Source organism: Podarcis bocagei (genome assembly GCF_964188305.1).
Source record: "Podarcis bocagei genome assembly, chromosome: 1".
NCBI classification, from domain to species: domain Eukaryota; kingdom Metazoa; phylum Chordata; class Lepidosauria; order Squamata; family Lacertidae; genus Podarcis; species Podarcis bocagei.
In genome coordinates this window covers 76,466,854-76,479,621 of record NC_138125.1, presented here as the reverse complement: position 1 = coordinate 76,479,621, position 12,768 = coordinate 76,466,854, and the positions used below count along the sequence as shown (strand labels likewise).

Below are 12,768 nucleotides of genomic sequence, written 5' to 3'. Positions count from 1 at the left end.
GAGGCCCTTTAAAGCCCATTTTCAGGAAGTTTAGATTCACATGGAACATTTTTTCCCCTTTTGCATGCGTCTGTTTCTCCCACCTGCCAAAAATTGGGCCTTGAGAGATGGGAAATAAGGATCCAGCCGGCAGGTTGGATCTGATTCTCCATCTTGGCATAAGAACATGAGAAGAGCCCTGCCTCATTAGACCAAAGGCTTGATCTAATCATTCAACTTCTTCTCCCACTGGCCAGCCATATGCCTACGGGAAGGCCTACAAGCAGGACCTGACCGCAACAGAACCCTCCCCCCCACTTCTGGTTCCCAGCAAATTCCATAATTTAACTGTATGCTGTCTGAAGAAGTACCTTATTTTTCGCTCTGTAAGGCGCACCTGACCATAAATAAGACACACATATTTTTTAGAGGGGGAATGCAAGAAAATAAATAAAGGGAGTGCTGAGCAGAGCCTGTATGCATCCCAGGTTCTGTTCTGCTTTCTCTTTAAAGAGCCGCACGGAGCGTGTGTGCAGCACTTGCAGGCTTTTCCCCAAGGAGGGAGAAGGGCAGCCCGTCACTGACTGGCTGACTTTCTCCCTCCTCGGGGAACAGCCCCCAAGAGCTGCACACACGCTCCGTGCAGCTCTTTAAAGGGAGCGCAGCTCTTGGGGGCTTTTCTGGCAAAAGCCAGGGATAGCCCCACGAAGCCTTTGCAGGGCACAGAGATGAAGGCTTCCCGTGCCCTGCGGAGGCTTCACATGGCTAAGCCAGAAGCTAGAACAGCTCGAGGGAGTACTGTGCAGCGCGCCCTCTAGCTGTTCTGGCTTTGGGATAGCCGTGCAGCCTGCATTCGCTCCATAAGACACAAACACATTTCCCCTTACTTTTTAGGAGGGAAAATTGCGTCTACCTGATTATTATTGGGTGGGATGAGTTGCTCTTTCTATCCACTTTCTCCACACTGTGCATCATCTCACACATGTCTATGGTGCTCACTCTTATTCACCTCTTTCTAAACTAAAAAGCCCCCAAAGTTATAACTCCTGCTCATAAGGGGAGTTCCTCCTGCTCTTTTACTTGCCCTTTTCTGAATCTTTTCCAGCTCTACCATACCTTTTTTGATAACCCTTTTTTGCGTTTTTTGCTTGTGTCAACTATTCCCTCCAACACACATATTTTCTCATTTCTCTTCTGCTCACACTTTATGCCCTTAGTATATTGGATTGAGTTTGTTTTAACATATATGTCGTGCAATCCTGTGCATATTTACTTGGAAGTTAACAATGCCCAATGAGGATTAATCCAGTGTGTTCAGGATTGCAGCTTCAGTCTGGTCCATGTACTGTATGAGACCTCAGAGTGGACTTCTGTAAATAGTGGCTGGGGAAACCCAGCCAGATGGGTGGAGTATAAATAAATTATTATTATTATTATTATTATTATTATTATTATTATTATTATTATTATTATTATTATTATTATTATGTCAGATGTTTATGTACATCAACATTCTGTCAGAAATTCTAGCTTGTTTTGAATAGTTCAATAAAAACACAACTCTCCACAGTGAGGTGTGTTTTTAGTGCCCAACTCATTCCTGATAACCCCACTAAATTTGAAGCTATTAGTCCCAGTTTAAAACTGGAATTGCTGAAACGGAATCCTCAGAATGTAGTCTTGCTGCTTTTGTAAAATACCTTCACATCTAAATCACCGAAATTTCAGCTTGCTGTGGAATGGTATATATACTATAGGGTATATTGAAGTAGTTCATGAGGACTTGTTTGTTTGTCTTTCTAATGAGTGTCCCAACTTATTTTGAATATAAATAGCATAGCCTTTTGCCTGTCTGCAACTTTCTCTGGCAGCTGTGTCTAAATGTAGTGACAAAAATCAGTCAGCCTCCCCCCCGCCCCTGATTACTTATTGGGCTTATACAAGGCGAGATATTAAATACACTTTTGTCTGTCACCCAGCCACGGGCAGGGGAGGGGGAATTTGCCAGTTGCTAACGGATACCTGGCATTTTTGTGTATGACCATGAAGAACAGCTTGTGAACTTTCACCTCTGATGTTTCCTGAATAACATGGGTCTCATTTAGGTCAATAAGCCTTTATCAAAACGTCAGGAGTGAAAAATGTGTCTTGGTGTAAGCCGACTGGTCGTTCTCTCCAGTTGCAGGAGTCTATAGAACAATCAATGTTCTCTAAGCTTGTCTGCATGTCATGCAAAGAACTGGATGACAGTAACCATTGACTACATGTCTGTTTCATTGTCTTTAGGGCAGCCCACATTTGCATATTTGTCAGTGTTCCTGTTATCCAATGAACCATGGAGGGTCTTTAAAAACACACAACTCTCATGCAAATTTCTCTCACACAACACTCCCCCCCCCCTGCACTTTGCAAATCTGAAAGCACTCACAACTTAGTCTTTTGTTTCTTTCTATTTCCGTACTCTTCTTACAAAATTAAACTCTAATTTGCATGTGTGGAGTTTTTGTTCAGAGCAACCCTTCTTTTCCCTTTCTCAGAGTTTGGTTTTGCTTAATCACTATTTATTTGTATTTTGGTGTGTTGAAATATGGTTGTTTTGCATCACATATATAGCACAAATCCCTTATAACTGCTCTTGATTACTGTATTATTATTATTATTATTATTATTATTATTATTATTATTATTATTAAAGACCCAGCTGGCTCTGTTTGCTTATTAGCTGTTTTTGTCCGGGGTGGGGTGAGAAGACCTAGGAGTTTTATTAATACACTGAAAAGGACACAAGAGAATCTTGGATTTGTGAGCATGTGTAAAAGTTAATAACATATAAGCTAAGAGAAAAAGGTCTCTTGATATTTTCATGTATGCAGCTGGATCACTCACAGTGCAATCCTACACAAACTCAGAAGTAAGCTCCATTGAATGTAATGGGGCTTACACCCAGATAGATATATCTGAGATTTCACTGCAATTCAATATTTTCGAATTAGGAGAATTCTGCTTGCCACTAAATATTGTGCTTAAAAACATGAATGAAAGGAAAAATAACTGCTCCATCACATGCTAAACTCCATTATCAGATTCTGAGAACAGTTTTCCTATGAAATGAAACGTACACAAAAATATTTCTTGCTTTTCCTTCTCACACTTTATAGATGTGAGACTTATACTTTTCTGATACAAAGTCTGTATTTATGCTATCTGAATAACATTATTGTTTTACAAATAATGGGTTTGAAATTAAAGTTGCAAACCTAATTAAACTTCCCATGACTTAAGTGCCATAGAACTTGGCTAAGACTTTGAGGAGATGAGATTAGTATCCAATTATGTCAAGCGGGATTTTGTTTTGTTTTTATCACATGGAAATCGTCAAAACACCCTGTAATAGATTTTAAACTTTTAATCGTTCTCTTGATTGTTTGTTTCTACAGGGCTTTACCATATATTTTCTGACTCACAGTTCTCATATTTCATTTTCTGCTAATATCACCTGAAAAGTATTAAAAGCATGTTATATTAATCTGTGCCCCCCCCCGTCTGTTTCCTCTAGGAAATTGTATTAGTGGTATTTTTTGGAACCGAGTATGTAGTTCGATTGTGGTCTTCAGGGTGCCGCAGTAAATACGTTGGCTTCTGGGGAAGACTTCGTTTTGCTAGGAAACCCATTTCTATCATTGGTGAGTATATAAAGTTCTCAATGGCTCCCATTGCATAAAAGGAATTCCCATAGTGATTTCTCTCATTTTCAAAAAAATAAAGAGAATGTTTTCTTGTAAAAAACAACAACAAAGCAAAACCCCAAAACCTCAAAGAAGTTTACAAAAAAAGCAATAAAATTATCAGTAAAAAGAGTTAAAAACAGTTATTTAAAACATTCAAATAAAAATTAAAACCAATTACAGTGGAACCTCGGTTTTCAAACGTAATACGTTCCGGAAGACCGTTCGACTTCTGAAATGTTCGAAAACCAAAGCATGCCTTTCCAGAAGCTCAATACAGAAGTCGTGTGGCACATTTGGCATTCAAAAACCGAAGCAGAAATGCATTCAAAAACCGAAGCAGATACTTCTGGGTTTTTGGCGTTCAAAAGCCGAAACATTCGACTTCCGAGATTCTTGAAAACCGAGGTACCACTGTAAAAGCTAGAAAAATATTTAAACACATCAACTTTATACATATCTAGGTAGGCTTGTCTAAAGTGTTTTTAGTAGGTGTCAAAACACTCACCTGCTTGATGTGTGGATGCCGCCACACTAGAAGTCCGATTTCATACAAATGTGGTACAAGCATTACACAGCATCTATAAAAGTGCCTGTTCCACAGATCAAAGCAGTCAAGTGGGAGTATATGGGGTAAGGCGATTTCCCAGGTAAACTGGTCCCAAGTTGTTCAGGGCTTTCTATGCTAATAGTAACACCGTGGACTTGGCCCGATAGCAAATTGGCAACCAGTGCAGGTTTCTGAGCAGAGGTGTCATATGCTGAGAGGGTCTCACACCTGGCAGCAATTGTGCTGCAGTATTCTATGCTAACTGCAACTTCTGGATCAAGTGCAAAGGAAGCCCCACACAGTACACATTGTAGTTATCTAGTCCTGAACTGCATGAACTACTATGGCTAGGCTTTCCCAATCCAGAAAAGGTCACAGTTGTGTTAAAGGTGCTTCTAGCAATTGAGGCTGCCTGGGTCTCTAGTGACTGTATGTTGTTGTTTTTCATTTTCCAGATCTAATCGTAGTTGTTGCTTCCATGATCGTGCTTTGTGTGGGTTCTAAAGGCCAGGTTTTTGCAACCTCTGCTATCAGGTAAAATGATTAAATCTAATTTAAAAATCCTTTCTTTTTCCACCCTGTTAAAAAGTGTATCTCTTAATCCACTTTTCCCCATCCCAGTGCCATGTACTGGTTAGAATGTTAGAGTGGTTAGATTTGGACTGGGGCTTGGGAGGTTCAAATCCCCAATCACCCGTGAAGTTCACTGTGTGACCTTGAGCCATTCCCTCCTGCTTAGTGCAGCCTATTCTTGTTATGAGGATAAAATCCAGAGGGGGCAAATCATGTATGCTGCCTTATGCTCTTTGGAGGAAAGGTGGGGTATGGATATAGTGACTAAATAATAACAATTTTAAAGCTCACTCTTCCACTCTCAAGTATCTGTTCTCACTTTTTTCATTCACTTTTCTTTTAATGAACTTCATTCTAGAGGCATCCGATTTCTGCAGATCCTGCGAATGCTTCATGTGGATCGTCAGGGGGGCACATGGAGATTGCTGGGGTCAGTAGTTTTCATACACAGACAGGTATGTAAAAACTTAGAAAGGAAGTTCAAGTGATAAGGATGTTTTACTGTTAGGCTGCCAAATTCCATAGACCATATACTGTTCTTGGGGTATCTTGGACTAAAAATGAAATCCCCTTCCACTGCTTCAGACTTTACTCACAGTTAATCACATTTAATCAGTTTAATTAATTAGTTGATTAACTAATGTTATTTGATTGACTAAGGCTGCAATTCTATACCTGGAGTCAGCCTGACTGAACTCAGTGATGGGGCTTACTTTTAAGTAGACATATGTTTCAGTGGTAAGGTTTCTTTTACTGGGTGACAGACCTAATAATTTTAAAATCTCTGTGTGTGCAAACAAACCCCTGTAAAAATAATTTGCTGTGGTTTTGATGTAATTTGTTTCAGTTCTGCTAGTTCTGATCCTACTTTCTCTCACATATGCCCACTTGAATCCATTAAGTCTTATTTCTGAGTAGATGTGCATAGTATTGTGCTGTCAGTTAATCCTTTGTTGTTTTGAGAACAAGGTTAAAAATATCATTTTTTCAACTTCAGTTTGCAATTCTGCTGCATTAACGTAACTGACAATAATATTTTTTTGACCTAGTATTAAGGTATAATGATTTGCTAAGTGCAAATTAGAAATATCATGTGGTAGTCAACTAAGCATTATGCAGAGTAGAGTGACTGAAATTAATGAACTGTTTGATTAATGTTTAATTAGTTAAATTCAGTGTGGTAGCTGAGCCCAATAATCAGTCATTCATTTTATAAAATAGCATTTGGCAGCAGCAGTATTCTATGTGCCTCTAGTTATTCATTAATTTGCTCTTATTCTTCTTTTCAGGAATTGATAACCACTCTGTACATTGGATTTCTAGGCCTGATTTTTTCATCTTATTTTGTGTACTTGGCTGAAAAAGATGCTGTGAATGATTCAGGCGAACATGAATTTAGCAGCTATGCGGATGCCCTTTGGTGGGGAGTAGTAAGTATAATCCATAGTACATTTTCAAAATTAGAAGAGCCTTTTTGTCCTAATGTGACAATTTCTAGTATTTCTATGAAATGTCCTCATTCAGGAGCAACACTTAAACCATTACTGATGGCATTGCATCTAGTTTGAGCATTATTCACAACATTTATATAGGAAACATTGTGGTTTGTTGCTATAAAATGACCACGGATCTAGCCAATGTTTAGCCTATTAACTGTGTTTGGGTTGTTGTGTATGCAGTTTCCTGATTTGAAATAGTAAGGACTTGTGAATGTCATTTAACTTGGTATCGTGGACCAGACCCTGCATGTGAGTCCAGACCTTGAAAACCCACTTTTTATGAATGGAGTTTTCAGGATTTCTGCTCTAGTTCTTGCAATTACCACTCATTGTGTGAGTAATGCAAGCAGCAGAAAACAATCCTGAATCTTGTAGGGAAGATAAAGAAAGGCCTTCAGTCAAACTAGCCCACAGTGATTTTGGTTGTACCCCAGAAATATAGGGCAGCAAAGTGACATCCAGCTTCAGCAAAGCAGAAGTTTGCCCAGAATTCTGCATGTACCGAAGGCACCCAGAATCTCCTGTCTCATTGGACTGAAAAATGGAAGTTGAGGCCTTCCTCACCTTCCATCACCAAAGAAGGGCTCAATTCGCTCTTGCTGAAATTTGCAGGTGGCATCAGGAGGACTATCTCCTTGGCTTCTGCAATACCTGAGGGCTCAATAAGTTCAGACCAGTACTGGAGCAACAAGTGTACTGCTGCTGGTCCTGAAAATGTTATATCTGAGTCAGGAATGTGCTTTCTTGTGTCAGGTTTTTTTGCTCTTAGCATAGCCTCTGTTGTTCTGATATTGTACCTTTGTTACCTGTGTGTAGGCCTGCAATTGCAAATTTACTCAGTGTTTGCTCTCGTTGCTTTCACTTGACACCAGTTAAGCTGAATCTGGGTACCACCATCAAGATAATGCAGACTGCAGGTCTTTGCTGGAGCCACCTTGGTCAACAACATGGACAGGCAATGTCCAGGGATATTTGGACGGGGGGGGGGCAGATTTGCTAAATGAGCACATCCAGTTCTCCAAATAAGTGTTGTACACGTATACCACACATTCAGTAACTGAGAAACGCAATGGCATTTTCCAGATTTTTTTCTCAGTTATATAGCCTTCTATATGAACTCTATGAATCTCCCCCTTCCATATTCTTATATGTAAAATAGTAAATACAATGCAATCTCTTGTGGGATCAGCAAACTTGCTTTTTAAGCTTTTAAACTCTTTCTAAGGGGCTACATTACACTACAATGTGGTCAGCTTCTTCAGAGGAGTGGCTTACATGGCTTCTTAATTAAAGGTGGCAGATGCAACCATATGCAAAAAAGGCACTGCCTTGATTTTGGCAGCAAAAGTATACTTTTGTCAAGCATGAGTGGCGCTTTGTAAGGGCTGCAAAGCTTCCCTCAATAGGAATGGAAAAAATTAGCCTATAAAAAGAAGGCAAAGCAAAAGGAAGAAAATACAGTCCCCAGCAACATAAGCAGTAATATGCATACAATCTGAATACAATTCCCATTGCTGAATGATCCTCTGAAGATCGGAACAAAAAGATTTCAAACCAAGTGGTCAGGAACTAAAACATAAGACTGAGTTTCAGAGATAGCAGGTTCAAGCTAGCTACAGTCTCAACTGCAACCATTCTTTTCCCCAAATTTAGGCATTTTAAGACTATGTTTGATTGCTTTTGGTTGGAAGCTAGAAATCAAATTAACCATGATGTTAGAGATGCATGAAGGCATTTCAGATTGTATTTTTCTTTTGCTACAAGTGGCTCTGGTGTGTGTGTGATATGCTATGAAGGACTGGAGTGGGGGCAGTGTCAAACCCTTCCCCCTGTGATACAACCCAGGCCCAGATCCCTCCTGAAGCTGGTGAACATCCATTCAAGCTGAATGTTGGAAGATTCAGGACAGATAAAAGAAATAACTTCTTCCCGCAGAGCATAGCTAAACCATGGAACTCACTCCCACAGCAGGCAGTGATGGCCACCAACTGAGATGGCTTTAAAAGAGAATTAGACAAATTTGTTAAGGAGAGGGCTACCAAAGCCTACCAGCCTTGATGGCCTTGATGCTCTGCCTTTGCAGCCAGTGGGAGGAGGTAGTGCTCCTGAATACAAGTTGCTTGGAACCACAGGAGTGGATCCAACAGGCTCTTATGTTCTGGTGTTGGGGGAAAACATGGTGTCAGTGGCTATTAAACTGTTGTTGTTGTTGTTGTTTAGTTGTTTAGTCGTGTCCGACTCTTCGTGACCCCATGGATCAGAGCACACCAGGCACTCCTGTCTTCCACTGCCTACCACAGTTTGCTCAAATTCATGTTCGTTTCTTCGAGAACACTGTCCAGCCATCTTGCCCTCTGTCGTCCCCTTCTCCTTGTGCCCTCAATCTTTCCCAGGATCAGGGTCTTTTCCAGGGAGTCTTCTCTTCTCATGAGGTGACCAAAGTATTGGAGCCTCAGCTTCAGGATCTGTCCTTCCAGTGAGCACTCAGGGCTGATTTCCTGAAGAATGGATAGGGTTGATAAGACAACAGGCTTTTAAACTAACCAGTGGCTATTAAACTAATCCCAAACTACGATCTCCTCCTATTTTTGGACTACCACTCCCACCATCCCTTGCTAGTAGGACCAGTGGTCAGGGATGATGGAATTGTAGTCCAAAAACAGCTGGAGACCCAAGTTTGGGAAACCCCAGGGAAGATATAGGAAGCTGTCCTTTTGGTGATTGTTGCATGATGCTCTTGCATCACGATTGCATCGTAACTGTTGCAAATTGCCCCTAAAAATATGTTACCTTTGAACAACTGTATTTCAAAGGAATCACTGAGTAGTTTGACTTTGATCATGAACCCTTCTGTCACTACTAGATTTTACTAGATGAAAAGAGAAATAAAATAAGACATCCTAGACTTTAGATTTCTTACATACTTATTTCAACACAAGAAAGATTAAAAAGAACAAACTTTAATATATGGCACTAACTGTTAGTTGTGAGCATGAATCAGACTGAGCTCAGCACTTTTCTGTCCCATTGGTTTAAGTGGCAGGAGTAAACATGCACTGAACTTCTTCCTATTTAATTCAGTGGGATATAAAAGTGTTTAATTTTGGCTAGAACACACACATGTGTCACTGTGATTGATAGTGTAGAGCAAACCTTCTACTGTTTCCAGTGCATTTGAGTAGTAAACAGAACAGCTGGCATGCGGCAGTCTATACAACTAGGCTATTAAGTTTTTGTTCTAGAAAATGTCGCAAAATAACAACAATTTAATTTTACTTACAGGCAACGTGCATAATTTGCCAATCACTGCTACTTTGAAACTTCTTTTTATTTTGCCTGGATTTCTGCTGGGTTCTCAGGAAAATGGGGACCAGCTTTTTTTAATGGTGTTTTCCTTAGACACCCCTATCTGTTGTCAATCCACAATTAGAGTTGTCTGTTAAAATCATCCTGATTAATAACATCTTGTATTTTCCCATAAATAAATTACATATCTAAGTAATTATAAACCACATGAATGGTATGTAAGAATGAATCTTTTTCAGTTACTTGCAACAGAGATATCGGGTTCAGGCAGGGGGTGTTGTGGAACAATTGCTCACTCACAATTGCCAATTGATGCAAATGTTTTCAGATATAAAATTGTTCCTTGCCCAGCACTGAAGTCACTTTTCTAAAGAAAAAAACAACATGCCCAACCTGCTTTTTTATTTTTTATTTGGGCCAGTTTAAAGGTCATAAGGTGGAAATTCTAAATCATCCATATATTCCTGCCAGTGACATGTATATAGTAAATGGCTATGGCCACAATCCAACAGGTGACTGAAATGCAGCCAGCAATTTTCCATTATGCAGCAGCTTGCACTTTGGGCTCTTAGCCTTCAACAACATTGGGACCTGTCGCCAAACAGCAAATTTCTTCCCATTATGATCTGTTCCATAAACTGTGAACTCTTTCTCTTACATAAAAGCCTGGTTCCAGGTGGTCACCTAAAAACTAATCTTCACCCACTTGGTACCATCCCACTGTTTTGGGCTACAATTCCCACCATCCCTTGCTGTTGACTATGCTGGCTAAGACTGGGGGAAGTTATAATCCAAAAGATCTGGAAGGCACCAGATTCAAGAAGGCTGACCTAAACAATGGCACAAAGGAGAAAATGGGAGAAGAAGTATGTAATCTTCAGGGTTGCCACAGTTTGCTCATGATCACCTCAATTCAAACCATGGTTTAGGTTGTGCACCCCTCCAGACTACATCTCCCATCATCCCTAATCACTGGATATGCTGGCTGGGGCTGATGGGAGTTGTAGTCTGGAAACATCTTGAGGGCCACAGGTTGTGCACCCCTGGTTTAGGGGATTGTCTGAACGAGCATAAACTTAATTTTCATGACTGTGCTAGGCAGGATCGTGGTTTGAACACATCGTTCTTGAATGTGAGACCATTTGCATAAATACGGGCTTAAATCAGGCATGGGTGCTAATTCTGTTTGTAATATAGTGGTCCTTCTGCTCCAGTCATTTAAAACGAACATACAGAACTGTTTTGATAATGTGATTTTCGTGTACTCTGTGGGTTTTACAGGGTAACGTTCTCTTTGGGAAAGAGGATTACAGATTTATAACGTTTCAGCTGATGATGACTTTGCCCTAGCAGAAAGCAATTCCACTAATACACACTCGTGCACCTAATTATTGTAGTCCCACACTCTTAGTGCTGCCTTCTGTATTACATTACATTGTGGACTGAAGGGACCATCAACCCTCAGGATCAGCTTTTTAGGAGGTCAGAGGGTTTAAGTGGGCAGGAGGGGATCAGCAAAAGTCAGGTGCCCTGACTTGAATGAGGAGAAGTGCCTTACACTAAATCCAGTAGTATGAAAATCTGTTGGTTTGTTTTTAAAAATTGCAGGCTCAGGAATAATGGTAGGAATGCAACAGCAGTCAGTCTCAGAGCAGAATCCTGCAGTTTCCAGAATCCATCCCAGGCTGTTTCTATCTTTGCAGCATTAACAAAACCAGTTCAAATGAAACTAGAATTCTGCCAGGGTTTAAAATTGCTGCCACTGTGAAAGGGCTGTATTTTATTATCCGATAAGTATTTGGCCCTGGTGTCTGTGCAGTCTCTAAATACTTCTAAATTCCATTTGCATTATATCCCCAACCCCCGCACAAGTTTAAATGAAGCAAGCCAGTGTTTGTCACTATTAATCCATGTACCTTTGGTTATGGTTTATTTTCTCTTTGTTATCAGCTATTTCCGATGGTAATCTTAACTTCGCTGCAGCTTCATTTCTCTAGACTATTAAACAGGGATGAGATTAGTCATACAACCACTCCTGTGGTGATTCTACTAGATCAAAGCCTTGCAGTGAGAAATGACTGTGTGTGACCATGCTTTTAATTGAAACATTTAGCTTTTCCTGCTGAGTTGTGATGAAATTTTAATGTGATAACCTATGGATAGACCTTTGCTTGCCCCTCCCCCTGACATTCCAGTGCATTTACAATGAAATTGCAGAATTCCTTTAATCTTTTTATCAGAAATTACAAGTCCACAACTGTGGGTGGAGGGAGGGTAGAGAGCAAAGCAAATAAGAAAACCCACACAAGGTACAGTTTCAGGCAACATGCTTGGAACCCAGTGTTAATATGACTTTTCTCTTGACAATTACTTCTGAGATTTGGCATAACAATTTTACTCCAGAACCAGTCCACCAAGAATTTTCCCCGACCCTTTTGCTCTGGAACAATTTGCTGTTAGGTTTCTGTTTCTTTTTTAGACAGATGGTCCTTTTAAATTGTTTTATTGTTACTGATGCTGCTGTTTTGCTGATAGTATAAGCTGACTTGGGGAAAATACTTTGAAAGGTGGAGAATAAATGAGTAAGTTTTTCTTTTAAATGTTTTTTAAGCAGCATTACAGTCTACAGATTGACTTCACAAAAACACATGAAATTAAAAACAATACCATAATACTGCAAAAACATAGATTAAAACTCGACTGTGCACTTTTTTTTATAAAGAGCAGTCACAATGAATAAAAACACAGTAATTAATTGAATGTGGATTGAAATAAAAATGTTTTTAGAGTTGTCTTGAAAGTTGTTTTGTGCAGCACTTTGTGCAGCACTCTTGAAAGTTGTTTTGTGCAGCACTTCGGTTATTTGGATATTAAGTGATAGGCAAAGATATTTAGGTGCTCACACTATGTTGTCACCAGCATACTGAAGCTTTATGATGGAAGTTATGGTAACCTTACTCTTTGCTTTCAGCCTACTTAGATTAAACTGTTCGATATATGCTTTCTACCCCAGTGGGGAGTTTCCCTTCGACAATATGTAGGATAATGGCGATGAAGATAATAAATAGAGTTGGGGCGATAGCCCATCTGTTTAATGCCTGATCCCACCCTGAATGGTTCACTTTGAGAGCCATTG

General features: G+C 39.9%; 1 protein-coding gene across 7 annotated transcripts in view; it reads left to right on the top strand.

The window, feature by feature from the left end:
- The window catches only part of KCNQ1 (potassium voltage-gated channel subfamily Q member 1), a 286,139-nt gene that overhangs the window by 78,018 nt on the left and 195,353 nt on the right, over positions 1-12,768 (top strand). For all 7 annotated transcript variants that reach the window (XM_081205287.1, XM_081205286.1, XM_081205285.1 and 4 more), the window contains 4 exons: positions 3,536-3,662; positions 4,710-4,788; positions 5,186-5,282; positions 6,117-6,257. In XM_081205287.1, coding sequence (XP_081061413.1) covers positions 3,536-3,662; positions 4,710-4,788; positions 5,186-5,282; positions 6,117-6,257 — 444 coding nt within the window. The remainder of the gene's footprint in view (positions 1-3,535; positions 3,663-4,709; positions 4,789-5,185; positions 5,283-6,116; positions 6,258-12,768) is intronic.